Source organism: Stenella coeruleoalba, assembly GCF_951394435.1.
Source record: "Stenella coeruleoalba genome assembly, chromosome: 6".
Classification (NCBI taxonomy): domain Eukaryota; kingdom Metazoa; phylum Chordata; class Mammalia; order Artiodactyla; family Delphinidae; genus Stenella; species Stenella coeruleoalba.
In genome coordinates, this window is record NC_137151.1 from 109,883,242 (window position 1) to 109,905,884 (window position 22,643).

At 58.3% G+C, this 22,643-nt stretch overlaps 1 protein-coding gene and 1 long non-coding RNA gene across 7 annotated transcripts in view; one reads left to right on the forward strand and one right to left on the reverse strand.

Moving 5' to 3' along the window:
- Positions 1-9,169, reverse strand: part of LOC307188387 — a 20,188-nt gene extending 11,019 nt beyond the window's left edge. Inside the window, exons 1-4 of one of the 5 annotated variants that reach the window (XR_013828925.1) lie at positions 7,148-7,267; positions 6,573-6,701; positions 4,721-4,944; positions 4,287-4,441 (exon numbers count right to left, since the gene is read on the reverse strand). This is a non-coding gene — a long non-coding RNA (uncharacterized lncRNA). Of the gene's footprint in view, positions 1-4,286; positions 4,442-4,720; positions 4,945-6,572; positions 6,702-6,964; positions 6,989-7,147; positions 7,268-8,661; positions 8,709-8,885 lie in introns of those variants that run through there. The other 4 variants (XR_013828921.1, XR_013828922.1, XR_013828923.1 and 1 more) reach the window with 4 other exon arrangements.
- ASIC4 (acid sensing ion channel subunit family member 4) lies at positions 50-22,599 on the forward strand. 2 transcript variants are annotated; one of them, XM_079925419.1, is made up of 10 exons: positions 50-1,401; positions 16,956-17,100; positions 17,187-17,314; positions 17,505-17,667; positions 18,184-18,240; positions 20,134-20,287; positions 21,493-21,584; positions 21,661-21,740; positions 22,072-22,176; positions 22,372-22,599. In XM_079925419.1, exons 1-10 carry the CDS (start codon positions 820-822, stop codon positions 22,471-22,473), a joined length of 1,608 nt encoding a protein of 535 aa, XP_079781545.1. In that variant the 5' UTR covers positions 50-819; the 3' UTR covers positions 22,474-22,599. The 2 variants fall into 2 exon arrangements, with proteins under 2 accessions (XP_079781545.1, XP_079781546.1); XM_079925420.1 differs by lacking the exon at positions 18,184-18,240.
- Positions 22,600-22,643: the final 44 nt, after the last annotated feature.

Sequence of the window (22,643 nt, forward strand, 5' to 3'; positions counted from 1 at the left end):
CAAACAAGTGGCTCTCCCAAGGAGTTTCTGGAAGCCGCCGTGAGTGGGGTAGTGGGGTCAGGTGGTGGCTGGGTGGCTGCAGTCAGGAGTCAGGGAGGCCAGGAGGTCGGGGATGGAGTCGGCTGGCCCTTCCTGGGGTGCGGTCCAGAAAAGTGGCAGAATGAGCGAAGGACTCCGGGTGCAGCCCTCCTCCCCGGGTGGCCTGGGAGTGGGGCCATGCGGGGACCCCACGAATGGCTAGGGTGTAGCAAGAGTTTGGGGCTATCCCGACGAGGTCTCAGGCAGCAGGGACGGGCGATCCCTGTCCCGGGCTGGGGGCTGCCCCCTCCCCTGGCCTGGCTCCTGCCGCCCGTGCCGCCGGTGAAACGCTGTTGACATGTCCTGAATTATTAAGCACGGGGTGGGCTCCGGAGCACATGCTGAGCGGAGCGGCTGGGGCTGCGCGGCGTGGCGGAGCAGCGCTCGCTCCCTCGCTCCCTCGCTCGCTCGCTCGCTCGCAGGGACACACGCAGGGGCTGACAGCTGTGCCGGTGCTGATAAGGGAAGCCACAAGGAGACGATCGAGGAGAGAGACAAGCGGCGGCAGAGGCGTCAGCGGCAGCGGCAGCGGCAGCGGCAGCGCCAGGGCTGCGGAGTCGCCGGGAGTGGGAGTGACTCCCCCACCTCAGGCCCCCACCCTGTCCCCGTCCTCTTCCCGTTTGCCCTGAGTTTAGAAGAGCAGCCGCTGCCCCCGCAGCCACTCCGGAGGGCACCGGGGGCTGCTGGCCAGGGAGGGACAGGGGCAGGTAGGCTCCAACCAGTCCCAGCAGCTGGGCACAGATGCCGATCGAGATTGTGTGCAAAATCAAATTTGCAGAGGAGGATGCGAAACCCAAGGAGAAGGAGGCAGGGGATGAGCAGAGCCTCCTGGGGGCCGCGCGGGGGGCATCAGCCCCCCGGGACCTGGCCACCTTTGCCAGCACCAGCACTCTGCACGGGCTGGGCCGGGCCTGTGGCCCAGGCCCCCATGGACTGCGCAGAACCCTGTGGGCACTGGCCCTACTCACCTCGCTGGCTGCCTTCCTGTACCAGGCGGCCGGCCTCGCCCGGGGCTACCTGACCCGGCCTCACCTGGTGGTAATGGACCCGGCTGCCCCAGCCCCAGTGGCGGGCTTCCCGGCCGTCACCCTCTGCAACATCAACCGTTTCCGGCATTCGGCACTCAGCGACGCCGACATCTTCCACCTGGCCAACCTGACCGGGCTGCCCCCCAAAGACCGGGACGGGCACCGTGCCGCTGGTCTGCGCTACCCGGAGCCCGACATGGTAGACATCCTCAACCGCACTGGCCACCAGCTCGCGGATATGCTCAAGAGCTGCAACTTCAGCGGGCACCACTGCTCCGCCAGCAACTTCTCCGTGGTGAGTCCTGCCAGCCGGCCCGCCCAGCCTGGGGTGGCCAGAGGCTGGCGGTGGGGGAGGGAGTGGTGCGCAGGGCATCCTCATCAGGGCTTCCCCTCCTGCCGCCGCCAGAGGCTGGCCTCGTGTCGCCCCCATGCCCGGTGTTGCCCTCGGGCTCCCCAGCATGGAGCAGTGGACGCTCGTGGGGGCTTACCGTGCCGCCGCTGCAGAGCCTAGGTCTGGGGGCCAAGGGTCCTGGAGTGGGCCCGGGGGCCCAGAAGCTGGTCAGCTTGCAGGGGAGGGATGCACCATGCTACAGCCGGACCAAGTGACCCCCGCTTTTCTCTTGCTCTCCTTTTCTCCTGTGGCCACTGGATTCTTCTCCCCACCCAAAAGGGCGATGGGGAGAGGGTGTTCTGGGGGCTCCAGCAAAGGGGGGACTCAGGGCTGCCTCTGGGGGAGCTGGCCCGGCAGGCAGGCTGGACAGAGCCGATCTTCGCGTACACTGGGTGCCAGTGTCTCTCACACACACCCCCTTTCACTGACTCGCTCACACATCCCTCTTTCACGCTGCCCCTCCAGCTTCTCCCGCTTTGCAGGCCCTCCCTCTGTTTCCTGGTTCTTGCCCGGCTCTGGCTCTTACACTGAGGGTCACTCATTCACTCTTAGGTGCATGGCTCACCCTCACTGCTGCCCAGCGCGCGCACACACACACACACACACACACACACACACACCCCTACCGCATGGGGACATAGTTTCCTGCACACTCTCTCACACAGTGTCCCTGTCACTACACTCACGTGCACACCTGCACACCCACGCACCCAGAGAGCTGCTCATCCCCGTGCCCACATCCCAGCTCTTACTAAGCTGCTGAGGACAGGGTCACACCGTGGATGCTGTCCCCTCTTGTGACACCCCCACCTGCCTCAGCCCCTGCTCCCCGTCTCTCACATATGTGCAAACACACACACACACTCTCACGAGGAGTGGAGTGGAGTGTTGGCTTGGGCTACCCTCCCATGCACACCTCCCACAATCAGGTGTGTGAGGTGTGTGTGAAGTGTGTCTTGTATGCTGTCTGTCTGTCTGTCGGTGCTCCGTTCACCCATAGTCACAGGCTGTCTATTATTCCTGGTGCTTGAGTTGCTGTCCCCAGTCCACAGTTTACCCCCGGCATTGTGTACGTGTGGTGTGTGTGGGGTGTGTTTTCATTCTTGTGACCACCGCCCAGCGCGTGTGCAAATACATGGCATTGACGTGGTGCCCATCCAGCCCAGCCTCCAGCTCCAGCCCCAGATGGGGACCTTTTCCTTCTCATGGCCCGGTGCCCGCACGCGGGCTCTCATTCACTCACTGCCTCAGTAGCACCAGGAAACATGCTCCACCCGTGTTCCTGCCCCCACCATGCCTGCAGCCTCGGGGTCCTCCTGCCATTGGATGGCGGGAGTTGCGTAGAAATGGAGGAAGGGATGAGAAGGAGGATGTGCTGGGAGAGGAACCGGGGCGGGGAGGGGATGGCGGGGGCCTGTTGTCCAGCTGCACGCCCCTTCTTCCAGGAAAAATTCAACGCTCTCAAAGCGATTGTCCCTAAGGAGCAGTGTGTGAATGTGGCCTTTCGGGTCCGTGGGGCTCCTCTGTGAGACATCGTCACTCCTGAGTTTTGGGGGTGGGGACAGAGCCCGTGTCAGCAGGTGCTGTTGGGGCAGAAATCAATGGGGCCTTTGTGTCCCTGAGTGGGAGTTTGTGTCCCAGGCCCCGGTGAGGGGTGGAAGGGCAAGAGGAAGAGTAATGAAGCCTCAGGGGGAGGGGAGGGAAGGAAGAGATAGAGGGGCAAGGAAGCAAGGTGAGGGAGGCGGGGGGTAGCTGCCTGGCCTCCAGGAAAGGAGGAGGTGCCTGGAGGATATGGGAACAGGGAGCCCCCGGATTAAAGCTGGCGAGTCCCTGTGGATCTGGGGATGGCCAGGCAGAGGTGAGGGTGGACATCCCACAGGCCCTTTCGTACCCTGAGGATGGAGAGAAAAGGACAGAAGTTTGTGGGTCTCTGCTCTGGGGCTGCAGCAGGACAATGAGGGGCAGAGGAGCAAAGCAAGCACGGGGGGCCAGGGATTCCCCTTGGATCCACCTGTCCCCCCACTCAGCCTAGTCCCCATGCCCTTCTGCCCAAACCCCACCCCCCATGTGCTGAGTGTAACTCTCCCTTGGACCTGGCATTCCAAGGCTGAGTCTGCTGCCAGTTTACAAGGGTCTGGGATTATGGTTGGGATGGGATGATCCACGGTAACGGGGAAGATGGGGGTGTATTGTGTGGGCAAGACTGGAGAAGGGGTATGGAGACAAAGACATCAGGGGTCTCTGATGAGGACATGAGGTCCACAGTAGACTCCGTGGTGAGAATATGGAGCCCGTGATGGGGATGTGGGATCGATGGAGGGGTGATGGGTGCAGGAATCAGTGGTGGGAACCTGCCAGGGCACGTGTGCTGAGATGGTCAGAGACAACGACGCGCTTTGGGGAAGGTATGTGTTTTCTGTTGCTTTCCCCATTTCCTCCTTCCCACTCCCCACTCTGCTGTGACCTTTCTTCCGGAATCCAAGTTAATAAATGTCACATTTTCCAGCCTATTTTTACTCCGGGTAAAATGCCCTCCCCCAGTCCCCTCAGCTGCCGCTCTTGCTTCTGTTACCACTGCAGTCGCTCTCACCCCCACGCTCCCTAATATCCCCTCACTGATTCCCAATCAGTCCCTCAATCAACACGGAGTTCTGAGCACCTACTGTGTGCCAGGCTCGCTACCAGGTGCTGTGGTGGAGAACAAAGAAGGGGAGCCCTGGTCCCCAGTCCCTGTCCTCAAGCAGCCTCCAGTCTTGTGGTGGAGCTGGGATGGGGACATTTAAAAAGCTTTACCAATGGAAGAGTTAACCAGCCATGCAAGCAGTGTCAGGAGGTGCCGGGATTAATTGCCAAACGAGGTTACATGGATAGTAAGAGCCTGGGTTCAGAGAGAGGGGCCATTCTGGGCTGAAGAGGGCTGGGAAGGCTTAACGGATGAAGCAGCCTGGGCGAGGTTTGGAGAGGAGGGGAGGGGAGAGAGGCGAGAGAGAGGAGCGATGCTTCCACCTCTCCACCCATATGCCCCTCCACCCAGCTCACCCCATCTCTTCTCTTTGCCGCCCCCCTCCTCACCCAGTCTCATACCAACCCACTCCCACCTCCACCACCACTTATATGTTCTCTCTTCCTCCTCAATTCCTACCGCCCTCCGCTCCCCCAGCCCAGCGCGCCAAGCCCCATCTATACTTTCCCCCCTGCGGCTGCTCTCAGCCTGCCCACTTACTAGAAGGCAGAAATCACTCTTTCTTCCTAGGCTTCGTCTCTTCAGCTGTAAAATGTGGCTCTAAATTCCAGCGTCTCCTCTCAGCTGGGGACTGTACGGTGGAGTGGTCAAGTGTGTGGGTTCGGGAGCCAGACGGTCTGGACTCAAACCTTGGCTGGGTGGCCTTGGAGAAGTTAGCTTCTGTGAGCCTCAGTTTCTGTATTCGTGATATAGAATATTAGAACCTAAAAAAATTCGGGTGGTTGTGAGGATTAAAAGAGGTGGCTGTAAAGGGCATAGCACACTGCCTGGCACACACACCACGTGCACTCAGAGTGTCAGCTGTTAGAAATGCCACCACCCCAACTCCTGGCTCTCTTTAACCTGTTCCCAGCACCACCTGCTGTTTTCCAACCTACGTGCTGGCATCTTCGCTAGTCTCCATCACCTAGCCTTCCTCCTCTCTTGACCCTCAAGCCTCCGCCCCCCACCCTATTATTATAGCATCCCCATGCTTCCCAACCCTCCCCAGGTCTCAGGCACGCGTGTGCATGTGTAGTAGTGCATACACCTGAGATCCGTGCTGTCCCACAGAACACTCTGTGATGACGGAAATGTCCTGCATCTGCGCTGTCCAGCGTGGTCATCACTAGCCACACAGGCCAGTGAGCATCTGCAGTGTGATTAGTGTGACAGAGAGAATGAAGGTTCTATTCAAACAGCGGGGTGTGGCCAGTGGCTGCCATATCAGACAGTGCTGCTCTAGGTGGTCCTGGGGACGTGGTTCAGGCTGCCAGGTTGGTCAGGGCTAGGCTTTCCAACGGGCATCAAAGGATATAAAGTGATGGTGGTGGGCTGTGATCAGAAGTCCGGCCATCTCCTCTCCGGGCTGAGGTCCCCGGTTGAGCTGAGGATGGGGCCTGTGTCTGGGGACATCGAGGTGTCTGGAAACACCACCGAACAGATACACCTTTCTTCCCAGGTGCAGGACATGACCTTGGTCTTTTCCATTCTATTGTCTGGAAAATCGAGGCATGGGAAAGGCAGAGAATCCACGAGGAGGCAGGGGGAGGGCCAGCCCCTCTCTGTGGGGTCCTCCGGGGTCCAGGCAGCCCCCGGAGGTGCAGGTGACCAGAGACCTGTGGGCACTTCCCTGTTTCTATCCCCTCTCGGGCTGTCAGCCTTCCCTCCCCGCCTCCCAACCCTCCTTCCCCACACGCTGGTGACTGCCGTGACTATTAATCACTCGCCCTGTTCTCTTCCTCTCTGCTAATCAGGCACAATTAGACAAGGCCTCTTCCAGCTGGGCAGTCCTCCTCCCTGCCCCCTTCCCTCCTCTCCCAGCCCCACCCCAGCTCAGTCGGGACGGCTCTGAGGCAGAGGGAGCTGCGTGCCAGCCCTCCCTCACTCTCTGGCTCCCCCAGCCCACAATTCCAGGCTCCTCCGCCATCCCCGGCCTTCTATCCAAGCTTCCTCCTGAGCCCGCCCCTTCCCTGGTGTGGTCAGGCCGGTACTGACAGTCTCTGCACCCACTCCTTGATTGTGGGAGGGGCTACTCCACAGACGTCCCAACTCCAGGCCTCCGCCACTGGCGCCGAGGGCCTGAGGGCTGCCCCTTGCCCCCGCGACTCCGGAAGGGAGAGGATTCCCACTGCGGCCTCTCATCTACCGGATGAGCTTACCTCGGACCCTCGCTCCCAGCCCAGCCCTCCGTGCCCTCCGGCCCCACCTTCTCCTGAGGCGTGAACCTGGAGAACGTTTAGTTCAACATCTAGTTCAGGGGTGGTCCTGCCTTCGGGAGCCAGGCAGATCAGGGCTGAGAAGGCACACAGTAGGGAAGGGTGGGGTATGAGGGGAAGTGAAGGTCACTTACCCTTGAAGGGAGCAGCTGTTTCTCAGCCCCAGCTAACTGTTGCCCTGTGGTCAGGGATGCCCGGTGTTAGGGGGTCTTCCAATTTGTCCAGAGAAGCCCCGAGTCTTGATTATTTTAATTAAAAATTTCCTGAGTAAAAAAAACATTCAGAGGTCTAGCTACAACTCCGACTGCAGGACCCAGCGTGCCTGCCCTCCCCACCGCCTGCCCCACTGCTGGCTGCTGCCCCTCAGGCCCTCCTTGAGGGGGCGCTCTCAGCCTGGCCGCCTCCCATTGGCCGGTGGAGTTGCTGGAGGGGGATTTGAGCCCAGCAACCAGCGGCAGGGACTGTGACTGTTACCCGGGGCTGGCCTGCAAGGGCAACGGGGAATGCCAGGAGGGACGTGCCCCACCTGGCCCTGCTCTGCAGCCCCGTGGCCTCTTCATTAATCAGGCATCAGCCCCGAGCTGGGCTCATTATCAGCTCAGCTTCTCGTGGCACTGCCGGAAGATGCTGATTAGCCTTTGAAGAAATGGCCCCCGCGTTTCCCTCTTGTCCTCCCTCTTTCTGCCCGTGCTCCTTCCTGGACACCCACCCCGGCCCTTCTGCTTCTCGGGAGGAATCTGCTCCCTCTCGCGGCTGGTGGCAGGCCTGTCTCTGCCAAGCCCAGGCCAGGGACAGAAAGGACCAGGACCAGGGGGCAGGGAGGCAGGAGCGCCCCAAGGAGTACTCGGAGTGCAGAGTTTCGGGACTACTCAGGCTGAGGTCACTGGGCGGAGGAGGGGGAGTGAATGCGGGGTGGAGACTCAGGGTGGCGGGAAGAGATGGACAGCCTCCCTGGAGGAGGGAATGAGAGGGCAGCCTCAGGCTGTTATCAGTGTTTCCCTGTCCTTCTCCTGGCAATGCCACCTCCTTGGAGCAGCTGGGCAGAGGGGGTGGGGACAGCCAGAACCGTGGACAGGAGGCCTGAGGGTTTGGGGTTTTTGTTTTTTTGTAAATCCTGGTGGAGGCTTAGGGTCTTGGAGCCATCCCACATGAATGGCGGGTGGGAAGGCCCGAGGAGGACAGAGACCCCGTGGGTGGAGATAAGAGGCTTCAGAGTGCTGTGTGTTTTCCAGAAGAGGGAGGGGGTATCTGCAATTCTTCCCCGGCGCTCAGGCCCCGAGGAGGCCGGGGTTGGCAGCGCTGAAAATCCAACCTCCCCCCCCCCCCCGCAAATGTTCACCATGCCCTTGGGACACCCATTTTCAGTCAGAGGGGGAACAGTTCCAGAAAGACAGGCACAGGCAGCAGCAAGAGAGTTCAGAGAGGAGCCACGGGATGATTAAGGGGAAATGGAGGATTGATTTAGGAGGAAAGATTAAAGGAGCTAAATCCGTGGCGCTTGGCTCAGCGGTGACTAAGCGTGGACAGGATAATAGCTTTACAAATGTGTGAAAGGTGTAAATACCAAAGGGGGTGAGGGGAGGCGGCTCGGCGGGCCAGGAGAGCGGGGCTGGGGGCTGAGGAGGCCCCCGGAAGGGCTGGGGGCCCTTGGGCAACTGCCCGGTAGGGCTGGCTCCTCTCCAGTAGGGGTGCAGGGGGAGCAAACGGGGTGTCGGGGAGCCCCGGGTTCCAAGCTGGGGTTCCATTTCGGGGCCGCAGCTTCGCCGGCCTGTGCCGTCCCACTCCCGCCCCGCTGAGGATCTGAGGCCGCGGGTTCAAATCCCATCCGAGTCCCTCTGCGTCCTTCGGCACCGGGCCTTTCCCTCTGCATCCATCCGCTGGGGCCCGGGCCGCCGCCCCGCCGTGCCGGCTCGCGCCCCTCGCTCCTCCCCGGCCGCGGAGCGCGGCGGGAGGCGGTGTCTCCCTCCGCGGTGGAAGCCTTTGGCGCGGCTGTGTGCGGAGGTCACTTTGCCGAGGAGCCGGGAGCCGGAGGAATGCAAATGAGGCAAACCCCGGGAGGAGAATGGAGGAGCCCGGAGGAGACCGGAGGGAGGGCGCCCGGGCGCCGCGATGGATGCCTGCCCCGCGGGAGGGAGGAGGGGGGCGGCGAGGAGCACGAGGCGGTGGGTGCGGCCTTCTGGGTGCGGCTGGGCCCAGCCTGGAGGCTCGGGCGCACTCACCCACCTCCTCCATCTCCTCCACCTCCTGGGTCTCGGTTCCTGAACTCCCTCCTGGACACGGATGCGATCCACTGTGTAGGCAAGCTCTTAACGAATAACTTTGCATCGAGGGCTGGAACGTCAGGGAAGGACTTCGTTACAAATTAAAAATATTCCCGTCTGCAAAACTGACTTTCTAGGGTTTAAGGCCTATGCGGTCGCTACCTGGGAACAGGTTTGGCTGTTTACCTGCGTCCTGGAGACCCCGCTCTCTCCTCTCCAGTGGAGACGCGGCGCTCCCTGAGATCACCGTGTTCTTCCACGGCCCCAAGGGCTCCGGGCTCCCAGCTCCAGCTCGGCCTCAGCCTGGCCTCAGCCTGGAGTCGTACGGCCTTGACTGTCTCCTACTTCTCCACTACTGCCCACGCGTTTACATTTGCTCAAACGTCGTGCCCATTTCCTCCTAGACTCACAAGCACTTCTACCTTGGAGAAGAAGTCGCCTTGAAGAGCACCTGGGTGGCTGGCGGCTGGGGGGATGCTGCGTTGACCCTGAGGGGGAGGGCAGGCGCACTAGGGCCGGGGTGGGGTGGGGTGGGGGGTATTCTCCCTGTGTCTGACTGTGGTGTGATCGGATGCCCTTCCTGGGTGGATGAGTGCGCTTGCTCTGGGAAGCTTTATACTCTCCAACCCAAGCCGAATTCCCGTTCCACTCTCAGGGGACTTGGATTGGTCTCCCTATCATACCACCTATCCCAGCAGTAGTGATTTGCCTGTCCCTGGGATTGTTGGTTTTGTGTGCTTTGTTCACCACCGCTGTATACCTGGCTCCCAGCCTAGGTGCTCAATAAACACTTTTGGAATGAATGAATGCCTTTGGGGCCAGATAGCCAGCTCCCTCAGGGCAGAGACCAGTGATTTTGTTCTCCGAGTCATCCTCAGTAGCAGGCATAGTACCTGGCGTATTGTACAGGCTCAAGGAACGGTGTTGGACAAGTAAGTGTGATGTGAACACCCACCATTTCTTTTTTTCTTTTTTAAATAAATTTATTCATTTATTTATTTATTTTTGGCTGCATCGGGTCTTCGTTGCTGCACGTGGGCTTTCTCTAGTTGCGGCAAGCGGGGGCTACTCTTTGTTGCAGTGTGCGGGCCCCTCAATGCAGTGGCTTCTCTTGTTGTGGAGCATGGGCTCTAGGCGCGCGGGCTCAGTAGTTGTGGCATGCAGGCTCAGTAGTTGTGGTGCACGGGCTTAGTTGCTCCACGGCATGTGGGATCTTCCTGGACCAGAGCTCAAACCCGTGTCCCCCGCACTGGCAGGTGGATTCCCAACCACTGCGCCACCAGGGAAGTCCCCACCCACCATTTCTTAAGTACCTCCTATTCACTGGGGCTGTGCCAGCTATGTTTCAGCACGCAGTGGCTGTTAGCGCAGAGTCCAGTGCCAGATCACCTGGTTCCCTCCTCTGCCACGTCATGTGACTCTGGCCAGCTCCTTACCCTCTCTGGACTTCCACTGTCTTGTCTGTAAAATGGAGATGTTTAGAAACCTCCAATAGAGGGTTTTTGTGAGAATCAAGGAGTTAATTGATATAAAAGGCTTAGGACTATGCTTGACACAGAGTAAGCACTGAATAAATGTTAACTGTGGCTATTATCTGTGTACATTATCTCTTTCCTCATAACACCTCTGACATGCCTATTATTATTCCTGTTGTACAGATGAAAAGTGGCGGGTCAGAGAGGTTAAATGACTGAACCCGAATCCCACAGACAGTAAGGGCAGGGCTGCAGGCCTGTGCCCTCCTCTGATAGGACAGCCAGATCTCAGACCCTGGGGGGTTTGCTCTGACAGAATTCCATCCTCTCCCACAATTGCTGAGAGGGCCTTTACCAAGGTGCATGATGCCGTGTGAGAATGGGCCCAGTGGGGAGCCGAGATCAAATGGCCGCACCGTCTTGGCAAGAAGATTCCCTGAACGGGCTCCCTGCTTTCCTGAGCACCTTGCACACATCCCTCTGGACTTATCTCTGATCTTCACTACTAACCTTAGGAGGAGGAATTACCATTCCCCCTTTTACTGATAAGTAAACTGAGGCTCAGAGAGGTTAAATCGCCACCCACGGTTGTTTGTCCAAGGCTGGGGGCAGAGCCAGGACTTGAACCCTATTCTGTCAGCTCCAAAATGTGCACCCATTTTTCCATGTTATGAAGCTTAGGTGGATCCTTTTCCAGCACCAGATTCAATGGTCGATCTCTGCCCCAGTTTGGGCCTTACTGGTCTCCACAACACTCTTATTACTAATATTGAGGCCTCATGTATATGATGTTACCTTGCAAATGCCTTTCACCTACTTCATTTCTTTTGAGACTTATAACAAACCTGTGAAATAAGTCGAGCAGGAATTTCTATCCCCACTTGACGGATGAGGAAACTGAGGACCAAAGAAGTAAAAAAATCACTTTACTAACCAAGGTTACACAGCTGTCACTGGTGGAGCCAGAGCTGGGATCAGGGTCTACTGACCCCCAGGGGGGTGATGGAGGTTAGTGGAGAATGCTGGGGCCCAGTGGGGGGTGGGGGACTGGGCTCAGGTTCTGAACGTGCCCTCTTTTTTCTGTATGTCTTTGGATATGTCCCTTGCCATCTCTAGGCTTCCAATTTGGCCTTTGTACAGTGAGGGTTTGGACTGAGTTACCTCCCGGTTCTGACCAGCGCAGACACCTTAGGCATTCTGAGTTGGTACTATCTTCCCTGGCGAGGACAGAGGAGGAGAAGGCTTGGAACCTGGGTGCTTGGGCCACCCCTGAGTGAAGCTGGGGCCCCAGGACCATCTGAATTGGGATGCCGGCCACAGTCCAGGGCAGATGAAGAGGTACCCACTTCCACTGGCCCACTCTGGACCCCAGGGCACTGCAGGATTAAGGGGAGTTCGCTCCAGGGGCCTAAGTGAGAGGCATGGGGCCGGACCACATCAGGAGAGGGCTGATGGAATTTGGAGGGATAAAGCAGCCATGGAAAAGAGGGCTGGGGGGAGGTGCCAAGGCCTCGGCAGAGGCAGGGTGCCCAGAAGGCGCTGGAGATAAAGCCCAGGCTGCAGATTAGCGCTGGGATTAGCCCAGCCTGGCTGTTCCTGGCTGCTTCTTATCTCCTGGCGGCCCGGCGGAGGAGCCCTCTCCCCCACCGCTCTGAGCCCTGGCCCTGCTAATTGCCTGTTAACCCTGTGGGCTCCTTGACTGCAGGGAGGATGAGGGGTTGGGGAGGGGTGGGTAAGAATGCGAGGAAACGGGAGCTGTGGACAGATGGAACTCAAGGGACTGAGAGAGAAGCCACTGCTCAGAGGAGCAAGCTCTGGACTGATCTCTCCGACCCTGATCATCGTCTAGGGCAGACCTGGAGGGGAGGGAAGGGCGCCTGGGGAGGGGTTCCTGGCTTGGGGAGGTGGCTTCAGGCCCAGGGAAAAGTCAAGAGGAGGAATACAAGAGTCAGTGACTGGACACCTAGACTGGAGAATAGAGAGAAAAGGAAACAGTATAGAGATGCAGCGGGCAAAAGAACAGAGAGGCTGGGGGGCAGCCAGGCCAATGGGAGAAAGACGAGGCCAGGGGGACGGACAGGCTGACAGAGGGCAAGGGACAGAGACACAGACCAGATGGATAACTGATCAGATGCTGAGGACAGACAGGCCAGGAGGATGGAGAAAGACCTGAGAGAGAGACAGATCAGGCGACCGAGGCTAGGGAGATGGACAGACCCAGGGCAGGGTCCAGGCCAACACTAAAGGGGAGGTGGTCTGAGAGGGACAGGCAGAGGGCTGGCAGGAAGGAAGCTGGTCCACGGGTCTGCCTGCAGCATGGACACAGACCTATCTAGAACCCGTCCAGCCTAGGTCTGGAGGGCTTCAGCCCAGGGCCAGGGGGATGGACCTAGGAGTGAAGGCAGAGAGCAAGGGAGGGCCGAGAAGAGGGAGAGCCAGACGGAAGAAGAAGGTGGGCTCTGAGATGGGGACAGGGCCCAGAGGCTGAGGCTGGTGGCGGGGGGGATCTGGAAATAGCCCCTTGGCCCATCAGGGCACATCCTAGCCCAGGAGCTGCCCCTTTCCGTGGCTGGACTCTGGACCCTCAACTCCTGTCCACACACCCTCCTCTGGGGCCATTCAGGAGAGAGCAGTGGACAGCCAGTGGGACCCTGTGGCAGAGCGGCCGTGCCGTCTCCATGGAAGAAGATGTGGGCTGTGCTGCTACCAGAGTTCTGCCACTTAGGAGCTGGTGGTTCCACCCGCTGCTGCCTGCCTGGCCCAGGGACCGTCTCCAGGGCAATGCTCTGCTCTGCTCTGCCCCACAGTCGGGCCTGACCCGGGCTGTGCAGGTGTCCTGGCCCTGCCAGTCTGGCCTGTCTACTGCCTGCAGACCATTGTCCATCAGCAGACCCAGAGTCCTTCCACCCATCTCCCTTTGTCACCCCCACTCTACACAGTCGCCTCAAGGGCAGGCGTACCAGGTAGCCACCACCATCTGAAGCCATTGGAGCCAAAGCCTTCCCAGTTGGCTCTGCCCTGTACAGGGAGAGTTTCAGTGTCAGGTAGCCCGTGTCTGTGTCTATGTGGTGGAGGTATCGGGCAGGGAGGCTGCCCCAGCCCCACCCAGGTTCAGGAGGCTACCAGACTCATTCATTCACTGAACACCTACCAGGTGTTTTATAAGCACTAACTCTGCTTTGGCATCAGGCTCAGTTCTGCTCGAATCTCTGCTGTCATTTACTTGCTGTGTGCCCTTAGCCAAGTCATTTTCCCTCTCTGAGCTTCCTCAACATGAAATGGGGGCTACAATGCTTACCTCATGTGGTTTTCTTGGAGGCTCAAAGGAGAAACTAGATCAAAAGTACAGGACCCAGTACAAAGTGGGAATGTTTGATAATGTCCACTTTGCATTCCTTCCCTCGACCTCACTCCTCCTTCTGCAAATTGCACTGGGCTCTGGGGATACCAAGATGATGAAACGGGGCTCCCAGCCTCAGGGAGTCCATGGTCCCATGGGAGAGACCATGACAGTGCCCAGCGGTCAGGGTCAGCCGCTGCACACCGGGGGGCGCGAGTGAGCAGCTCACTACTGGGATTCCCCCATGCAGCCCATGCCTTGTTTAGCCTCCCAACTGGAGCACACACTGAAAAACGGCTGCAGCAGCAAGAGCTGATTCCAGCATCTTCTTGGCCCAAAATAGGAAGGGGATGAGTGCTTTGAGATTTGGGACAAATACTTACATATTCCCCCCATCTGCCTTGCCCCCACCACTGAGGACACAGGGATCTTGCCCTCAGCCCTCTTCAGGGCTCTCCTCCCTCCAGTGGCATGTAAAGCACAGGTCTAGAGTCAGCCTGTCTCGGCTGGACTCTTGCCCCTTCGACTAGGGCCTTTCTACTCACGGTGCGGTCTGCAGACCAGCAGGTTGTTAGAAATGCAGAATCTCAGTCTTGCTGCCCAACACACGTTTACTGAATCAGAATCTGCATTTTAGCAAGATCCCCAGGTGCTTTGGGTGCACATTAAAGTTTGAGAAGCACTGATCTTGGAGACCTTGGCAAATCAGCCAACCTCTCGGAGCCTCAGTTTCCTCATCTGTAGGATGTAGGATCATTGTGAGATTCGATCGGAAAGAACATATTAAGCATTTAGTGCAGTGCCTGGGGCAGAGCAGATGCTCTGGGACTGTCAGTGATGCCTACTCCTGCCCCCAGATGGACACACAACAGGGAGCTGCGGCAGGGGTGATACAGACAACGTCAAGGAGTGGAACCCAGAAGGTGGCGAGGGTGCAGAAGGAGGGGGGAGGGACAGGTGAGGAATTGAATTGAGAGGCAGCAGATATGGAGAAGAGAGTAAGGAAGGTATAGAGGAGTGGAGTGCAAGGGAAGGAGGGATGGAGGAAAAGGGGTCGAGCGTTGAGACTCCAGTCTTATTTCAGCTGGATGGGGTTGAAGCAGGAGCCGGGGCTTGGGGTGCTGTAAGCTTGGGTTGGGGGAGTTGCCAGCAATGGACTGTGGGAACACCTTGGGTCTTGCATCTCAATGAGTTCCACCTCTCCCCCTAAGCTGTGTGACCTTGGGCAAGTCACATCACCTCTCTGAGCTCTGGTTTCCTCATCTGTATTAATCAGGCTAATTAAACCTACCTGATACCAGAGTGGCTGAGGAGATGAAATGGGGTGGCAGATGCTGCCATGTTTTGTAAACTGTGCAGTTCTTGTTATTTGCGCGCTTTTGTTTTGGGAATCTGAGGCAGGGTGTTTGGGTGATAGAAGAACTGTCTTGAGAGGGGAGAATCAGCAGGGCAATTAAACTAGGGGGATGGGGATGGGAGACAACCCTGCCTCACAACGAGGGCACCCCCAGGCCCCCAGTTCTTAGAACTCCTCGCTCCTACTGCCCTCCACCCAGCCCTCTCCCTTCCACAGCCTCCCTCTGGAGCCAGGCATTTAGGAGTCTTTTCCCTTACACTGCCTCATGCCTTTTCTCCCAGCTTTCACCAGAGTGAAAATGTTCCCAGGGACAGAGGCCGGGGAGAGAGAGAGTGATTGAGTGCGCTGACCTCCTTACCCCCAGGGAAGGTACCGCCTGTGATGGGTTTGACCCGGGGGCTGGTCTCTGTGGGGTGAGCCTGGCAGGGGGGAACTCCCATCTGCCTCTCCCTCAACTTCCTCCCGACCCCAGCTGCTCGCAACTCCCATCGGTAGCTCTGTCCCCGCCAGAGCCTCGGCTTCCATCTCCCGGGCTGCAGCGCCATCTGGTGTTCACATGGGAGGACTCTCTGCAGAGGAAAAGCGAGATTGGCTGCTTCTGCGCCGGCGGAACCGCGTATTAAAAGTATTCCTTGTGCCCCGCCCTGGAACAGGTGCTGGACTCATTGCCCCTGTGCAGCATGAATTCTAGTGGGGGGAAGATGAGCAATGAACACGGAGGCAAACAGATAAGCAAGATCATCTCAGGTCTTGATGAGGACTTTGAGCAAACCAACAAATGCTTTTGATGAGGGGAGGCTGACACTGGGAACGTGTGTGTGGTATAGGAGTGTGCATCTGAAGAAGGGACACTTAACCTCAGGCTTAGAAGATGAGCAGCTAGCCATGCCAACTGGGGGCAGGGGAGCATTCCAGGAGAGGGAACTGCGTGAACAAAGACCTGGGCAGGGAACTCGCTCCGAAACTTTGAATTTGTCTCAGAGATCTGGGAGTGGAAAGGCAGGAGACAGAGGCAAAGGTTACCTCATGTGGAGACTTTCAGGCAAGGGAAGGAATTTGGCTTTATGCTCTGGGATATGGGAAGCCATTGGTGGACTTCAAGTTGGCAAGTGGCTTGATTGGATCTCCTCAGTTTAGAATGAACACTCTGGCTACTGTGTAGTGAATGGCTTTGGAGAGAGAGGCAAAGACCGATGAAGGGCACCAGTTAGGAGCCTGCCGCCGTGGCCGGGGGGGGAGGGGGGAGGTGATGGTGAAAGGGGAACATGAGATGGAAGGAGAGTAGATGGATTCTAAATAGATATTGCCTGGGACAGCAGCTGCATTGTATGCCTGGTCACCCCTGTCCCATATCCCAGCAACCAACCTACAGGGAGAGGGAGAGTTCAGGGATTCTGACTTGAGAAACTAGGTAGGTAGTGGGGCCCTTTACTCATAAGAGGAGAATGGGTCGGGGACAGGATTTGGGAAGACATCAAGAGTTCTGCTAATTTTTAAAATTTTATTTATTTATTTATTTTGGCTGCGTTGGGTCTTCGTTGCTGCACGCGGGCTTTCTCTAATGGCGGTGAGCGGGGGCTACTGTTCGTTGCGGTGCGCGGGCTTCTTATTGCGGTGGCTTCTCTTGTTGCGGAGCACGGTCTCTAGGCACGCGGGCTTCAGTAGTTGTGGCACGCAGGCTCAGCAGTTGTGGCTCGCGGGCTCTAGAGCACAGGCTCAGTAGCCGTGGTCCATGGGCTCAGTTGCTCCGCAGCATGTGGGATCTTCCCGAACCAGGGCTCGAATCTGTGTCCACTGCATTGGCAGGCGGATTCGTAACCACTGCGCCACCAGGGAAGTCCAAGAGTTCTACTATTGATATGTTAAGCTGGAGGTGCCTTTTAATCATCTAAGAGAGGATGTCAGTAGAAATGATGGAGCTCAAGGGAGGCTGGGCTGTCGGTTGGTTGCTGGGATATGGGACAGGGGTGACCAGGCAGGTCTGGTGGCCGTCACAGGGGACAGGGAACCCTAAGCCTAAGGCATTGTCTTTCATCTCCCCCTTCCACACCCCCGCCCCTCCCGCTCCTGTCTCTTATTCCCAGGTCTATACTCGCTATGGGAAGTGTTATACCTTCAACGCGGATCCACAGAGCTCACTGGCCAGCCGGGTGGGGGGCATGGGCAGTGGCCTGGAGATCATGCTGGACATCCAGCAGGAGGAGTACCTGCCCATCTGGAGAGAGACAAGTACGCAGGCGGGAAAGGGACAGGGGCTCCGGCCTGGGTCCTCTGCCTAGGGTGGGTTTCCAAAGGTGCCCATCTCTACTGTGCAGACGAGACGTCGTTTGAGGCAGGCATCCGAGTGCAAATCCACAGCCAGGAGGAGCCACCCTACATCCACCAGCTGGGCTTCGGCGTGTCCCCAGGTTTCCAGACCTTTGTGTCCTGCCAGGAACAGCGGGTGAGCACCTCCAGCTGGGTCCTGGGTCAGGCACAGGGCCGGGCCTTTGGGCTCAGAGGGGATGCTGACCAGATCTGCCCCCCAGAAGCTCACATCCCACCAGCCCTCACATGGACTTTACTGGGGCTGTGGGCGCCGGAGGGCCGGGTGGGACGTCTGTGCGTGACCCCGTCATGCCCCACCTCTGCAGCTGACCTATCTGCCCCAGCCCTGGGGCAACTGCCGAGCGGAGAGTGCGCTCAGGGAGCCTGAGCTTCAAGGCTACTCAGCCTACAGTGTGTCTGCCTGCCGGCTGCGCTGTGAAAAGGAGGCCGTGCTTCAGCGCTGCCACTGCCGGATGGTGCACATGCCAGGTGGGCACCCCACCCCCTGCCAGCTCTCTGTGTCACCCTGCCAGGCTCCAGAACCTCCAAGGGCAGAACACTGCTCATGTGCAGGGGGGCAGGTGCACGTGTATGACAACATGTGTGCATGTCTCTGCCCACGTGAGTGTACATGGTATGTGTTCGGGATTTTATGCATGTTTTCACGTATGCATATGGGATGCACACGTGCATGTCGGTGTGCCTGTTAATATGTATTTATGCGTACATGTACTTGTGCATATCTGTACTTTTGTACTTGAGGTTGTGTGCATGTGCTTGAACACGTGCATGCAAATCCATGTGCATCTGTGTGTGTGTGCGAGCACGCATGGATTTACGTGCACATGTGCATGCGTACATCTCCATGCTTCTATGCACAGGCATGTATAAATTCATGTGCACACATTTATGTGTGTGCATGCATGTATGTGCCCACATTTGGGAATATGGGGGGGGAGGGTGGATGGAACTATAGACTCCAGGAATAATCTTCTCTCCTTTCAGGCAATGAGACCATCTGCCCGCCAAATATCTACATCGAGTGTGCTGACCACACACTGGGTCCGTGCTGCCTTCTCCCCTCCCCACCTCTCCGGCTCCCTCCTCCTCTTCGTCTCTCTGTGCACCCTGGTCCTCACTGCCTTGCCTCCCCTCCTCCCAGTCTCTTCCGGGGTGTTTTTTTTCCTGGGGGTTGAGCCTTATCCCGTACCTCCAGGGGTCTGAGGACCTTTGCAGTTGTGGTAGAGAGAGCAGGGTGGGGGGTTGCAGAGAACCGGAACTGAGAGTGAAGGGCGGGGCTTCTCATCTTGCTTCAGCCAATGAGCTTGCCTCTCTGGGAAAGTGAAATGTCTTCTCCCTTGGTATGAGAAAAGATGTATTGCTGGCTACCGGTGTGGGTAAGGCAACCCCATCTGTCCATAGGTCTCGCCTGATCCACACTTCATTCATTCATTCATTTATTCATTCTACAGGTGTTTGCAGCCTGCACTGGGGCCAGAGGTAAAAGTGGGAACAAGAGCTCTGCTCTTGTAGCGCTTACCGCCTGGCGGGGTTGTGGACGGGCATCACAGCACCGCGTGTCAGTCCTTGTGTAGGGGAACCTCAGCGATCCTACAGGGCCCCAGCAAGGGCATGCAGCCTCACCTGGGCAGGCAGGGAGGATTGCCAGAGGGAGTGACATATGAGCTGAGACTGGAAGGATGTGGAAGAGTCAGCCAGGTGAAAAGGGGGGACGTGTTCTAGGCAGTGGGAACAGCTCGTGCTAAAGACCTGTGGCCAGAGAGAGCGTGTGTGTCTGGAGCCCAGAAAGGTCAGTGTGGCTGGAGGTCAGAGAACAAAGGAGGGCTTGGAAAGAGCGGGGGAGGCTCTGGGAAGCCAACAATGGCTTAAGGCAAGGCAAGAATGTCTTCTGATTTTAGGAAGGGGACCCTGATTAGATGTGAGGATGGATAAGCGGGGAGGAAGACTAGGAACAGGGTGACCGGTCAGGAGAGCTCGGCGGTAATCCAGACGCTGGGGCCACGGGGGCGGCTTTGAGGTGCTGCGGCAGTAGAATCACACCTTCTCTGTCCCACACACCAACTGCATCTGCCAAAGGGGTGATTGAAGCGTGTTTAATGAAGGAACAGATGTAAGTGGGGATAAGGGAACCACAAGGGGTGGTGAGACTCCACAGAACTAAGGAGCCTTTCTTGCCCCCGCGCCTTAAGGGGCAAAGGAAGGGGTTGCTACTGGCACCCAGAGAGGGACCTGTGGCTGTCTGAGATGGACAGGAGCCGGGAGCCGGGACCACAAGTGAGGAAGCCTGGCATCTCTCCCCTCCTTGCCCTGTGATCCTGACGGGGCCTCCCATTGGCCAAACCCAACCCAAAGCCATAGGACAGGGAGTCTAGGTGATGCATTTGGCAGAGATTGGCATCCTGGGACAGAGCAAGGTGGGGAGAGTGGAGAGTGGATCTGTGGGGGCGAACATACTGAGCATAATAACCCTGCCCATTTGTCCTTCTGTCCGTCCATCCATCCATCCATGTATCCACTCATCCATCCACCCATCCGTAGGCATACGCGAACACATGCATACATCCCATTCATCCCAGCATCCTCTCCAAGCCCCTCATGTGTCTGAGGCCTCATGTGGTTAATTAGCTCTGGTGGGTGGCCCGTGCCCTCCCTCTGAGCCAGGAGGACCTCTCTGTCCCAGGGGGCTGGGCAGCAGAGGGATGAGCCTATAGGAGTGTGCTGGGGGTTCTGCCTCCGCCCACTTTCTTGGATGGTCTGAAGCTGGTCCAGGAAGGGACTCCCAGCCAGTCTCCCCCAGGCAGTGCCAGTGCTGGCCAGACCGGGCCCTCAGTTTGGGTGTGCCTGCCTCAGGACAGCCCCTAAGCTTCCTCCCTGCAGCTGGTGTGCCTCTGGGCCATCCCACCCCGCACAGCAGCTGGCGCCTCTGTGTTGCAGATTCCTTGGGTGGGGGCTCCGAAGGCCCATGTTTCTGCCCTACCCCCTGCAACCTGACCCGCTACGGGAAAGAAATCTCCATGGTCAAGATCCCCAACAGGGGCTCAGCCCGGTACCTGGCAAGAAAATACAAGCGCAATGAGACCTACATACGGTATGTATGTGTGTGTGTGCGTGCGTGTGTGCGTTTGTGAGTGTGTGTCTGTGTGTGGTGGAGGCCACCCTCAACAGGCCTGGTGCATGGTGGAGGCTGGGAGTGGGCTGCATCTTTGTTAATAATGAGTCTCCTGCCAGGAATGCCTTTCACGATCTTTTTCTTCTAGCTAACCCCTACCCATCCTCCAAGTCACATCCTGTGTCTCCACCTCCAGGGGAGCCCTTCTTAGCCCAAACACCTTTCATCTGAACCCCCACAGCACCCTGTACATACTTCTGTCGTTGCATTTACCCACTGTTTTGTGTTTGCATGTCTTTTGCACGTCTGTTTGTGCGTCTTTCTCCCCCAGCAACCTGGAGCCGCTAAATGCATGTCCAGTGAATGCTGTGCAGAGGGAGAGGAACTGGAAGGGATGGGGGAGGAGCCAGGTGGCCCACAGGAGGGGTCCCACTGAGCCTTGGGCCTGGTACCCTGCAGCCAATCTACCAATGCTGAGCATCCTCTGAGTGCCAAGCCCAGCGCTGGCTCCTATGGGGACAGAGATGATTATAACACAGAACTCATGCCACAGTTTGCGGATGGGGCCGTGTTTGAAGGTGTGGGACTGATTCTTAGGCCCCAGGAGAGATGAATGTGCATAGGGGAAGTAGAGGAGGCATGAGCTGGGCCTCTGAGCACGCCGGCTTTGGGTCCGTGAGAAGAGGAGAGAGGGGAGGCATCCCAGTTAGAGATCTATGGGCTGATGTCAAGACCAGCCTGAGCAGCAGGGAGGCTGTGTGGAAAGAAGCAGATAAAAAAGCGGTTTGGATAAGAAGGTACAGTGCAGCTGATCATGGGCAGTCTTGAAGGTCTGGAAGAGGAATTCTGGAGTAGACTGTCAAGCAATAGGGAGGCACTGAAGGTTCTAGAGAGGTATGGGGATGGGTCAAAGTGAAAACTATTTGCTGCTTTAGAGAAGGCGGGGTTGGGGCGGGGAGTGGGAATCTTGCCGGCCCAGGAGTTTTGTTTTATTCTCCCAGGCCCTTTGCTAGCCCTCAAAAGATGAAGCTGACAGGCATCTGGGCCTGTCTCACCTCACAGCTTTTGGGAGCTTCTTGGCACAGGGGGGCCTCAGATCCGGATCTGCTGGGCCTGGGATGTCCCGCCAGCCGTCTCCTCAGGAAGACGGCCCCTTAAGGATACCCTGCTTCCTGTCTCTACAGGGAGAACTTCCTGGTCCTAGATGTCTTTTTTGAAGCCCTGACATCCGAGGCCATGGAGCAGCGAGCAGCCTACGGCCTGTCAGCCCTGCTGGGTGAGCCCCAGCCCCGATTCCACGGGGGTGGACCGGACCCGCCTGCCCCCTCTGACCCTGCTCTCATGCTCCCCAGGGGACCTCGGGGGACAGATGGGCTTATTCATCGGAGCCAGTGTGCTCACGCTGCTGGAGATCCTAGACTACATCTATGAGGCAAGGGATGGGGCCCTGGTGGGGGCCACCCAGATGGGGAGGGGCAGGTAGGAGGAAGGGCTGGGGGGAAAGCAGAGGGGCAGTGCAGGCTTCCTGGTGGAGCTGGACTGCCGGAGGTCAAGCTCAGGGTCATTTACCAGCGTCCCCTGACTGGTGGGAAGGCCCGAGCGCGCTGAGGAGTCAGGAGAGGGGGATGGGTGAGGAGGACTGGGGTGTCCTAGGGGGGGTTTGCTGGGCCAGCAAGTCCTATGAGGTGGGCCTGGTGGGGCCCATCCTTCTCCTCTAGCGAGTTTCCTGAGCCCACTGCTATCCTCCCACCCCGAACCCCCAGGTGTCCTGGGACCGACTGAGGCGGGCGTGGCGTCGTCCCAAGACCCCCCTCCGGACCGCCACTGGGGGCATCTCCACTTTGGGGCTTCAGGAGCTGAAGGAGCAGGTGAGGGTGAGCGCTGTATACAGCCAGCGTCCTCTCCCAGGACTGAATCCCCCCATAACTTCTGAACTAGCCTGCGGGAGGGGGTTCCTGGGCTCCCCTGAGGCCTCTGCCCCAGGGGACAGGGTAAGGCTGGCTGTGTGAGGCCTGGGGGTACCACGTGAGCTCTCCCCATCCCACCCGCTCTTCGCCTCGCAGAGCACCTGCCCAAGCCAGGGCCGCGCTGAAGGCGGAGGCACCAGCGGCCGGCTCCCAAACCACCACCCCCCGGGAGGCCTCTTTGAAGACTTCGCTTGCTAGGATGGTGCTGCGTCCAAAAGGACCAGGAGTCTGGGACTCCAGCCCAGATCCCCACCGTAGCCTCCCGCTCTTAGGACCGAAGTCTCGGGGGCAGCCCAAAGCTGAGGGGAAGAGGGCGGTGCTCACTGGGAGGGTGGGGACTCGGTCCCTGCTCTCACCCACCCTAGTGC

Coding starts and splice junctions, on each gene's coding strand:
- ASIC4 (XM_079925419.1), top strand. CDS start 820: ATGCCGATCGAGATTGTGTGCAAAATCAAATTTGCAGAGGAGGATGCG. Junction 1,402..16,955: donor CCGCCAGCAACTTCTCCGTG/GTGAGTCCTGCC, acceptor TCTTATTCCCAG/GTCTATACTCGCTATGGGAA. Junction 18,241..20,133: donor GTGTGCTGACCACACACTGG/GTCCGTGCTGCC, acceptor TCTGTGTTGCAG/ATTCCTTGGGTGGGGGCTCC.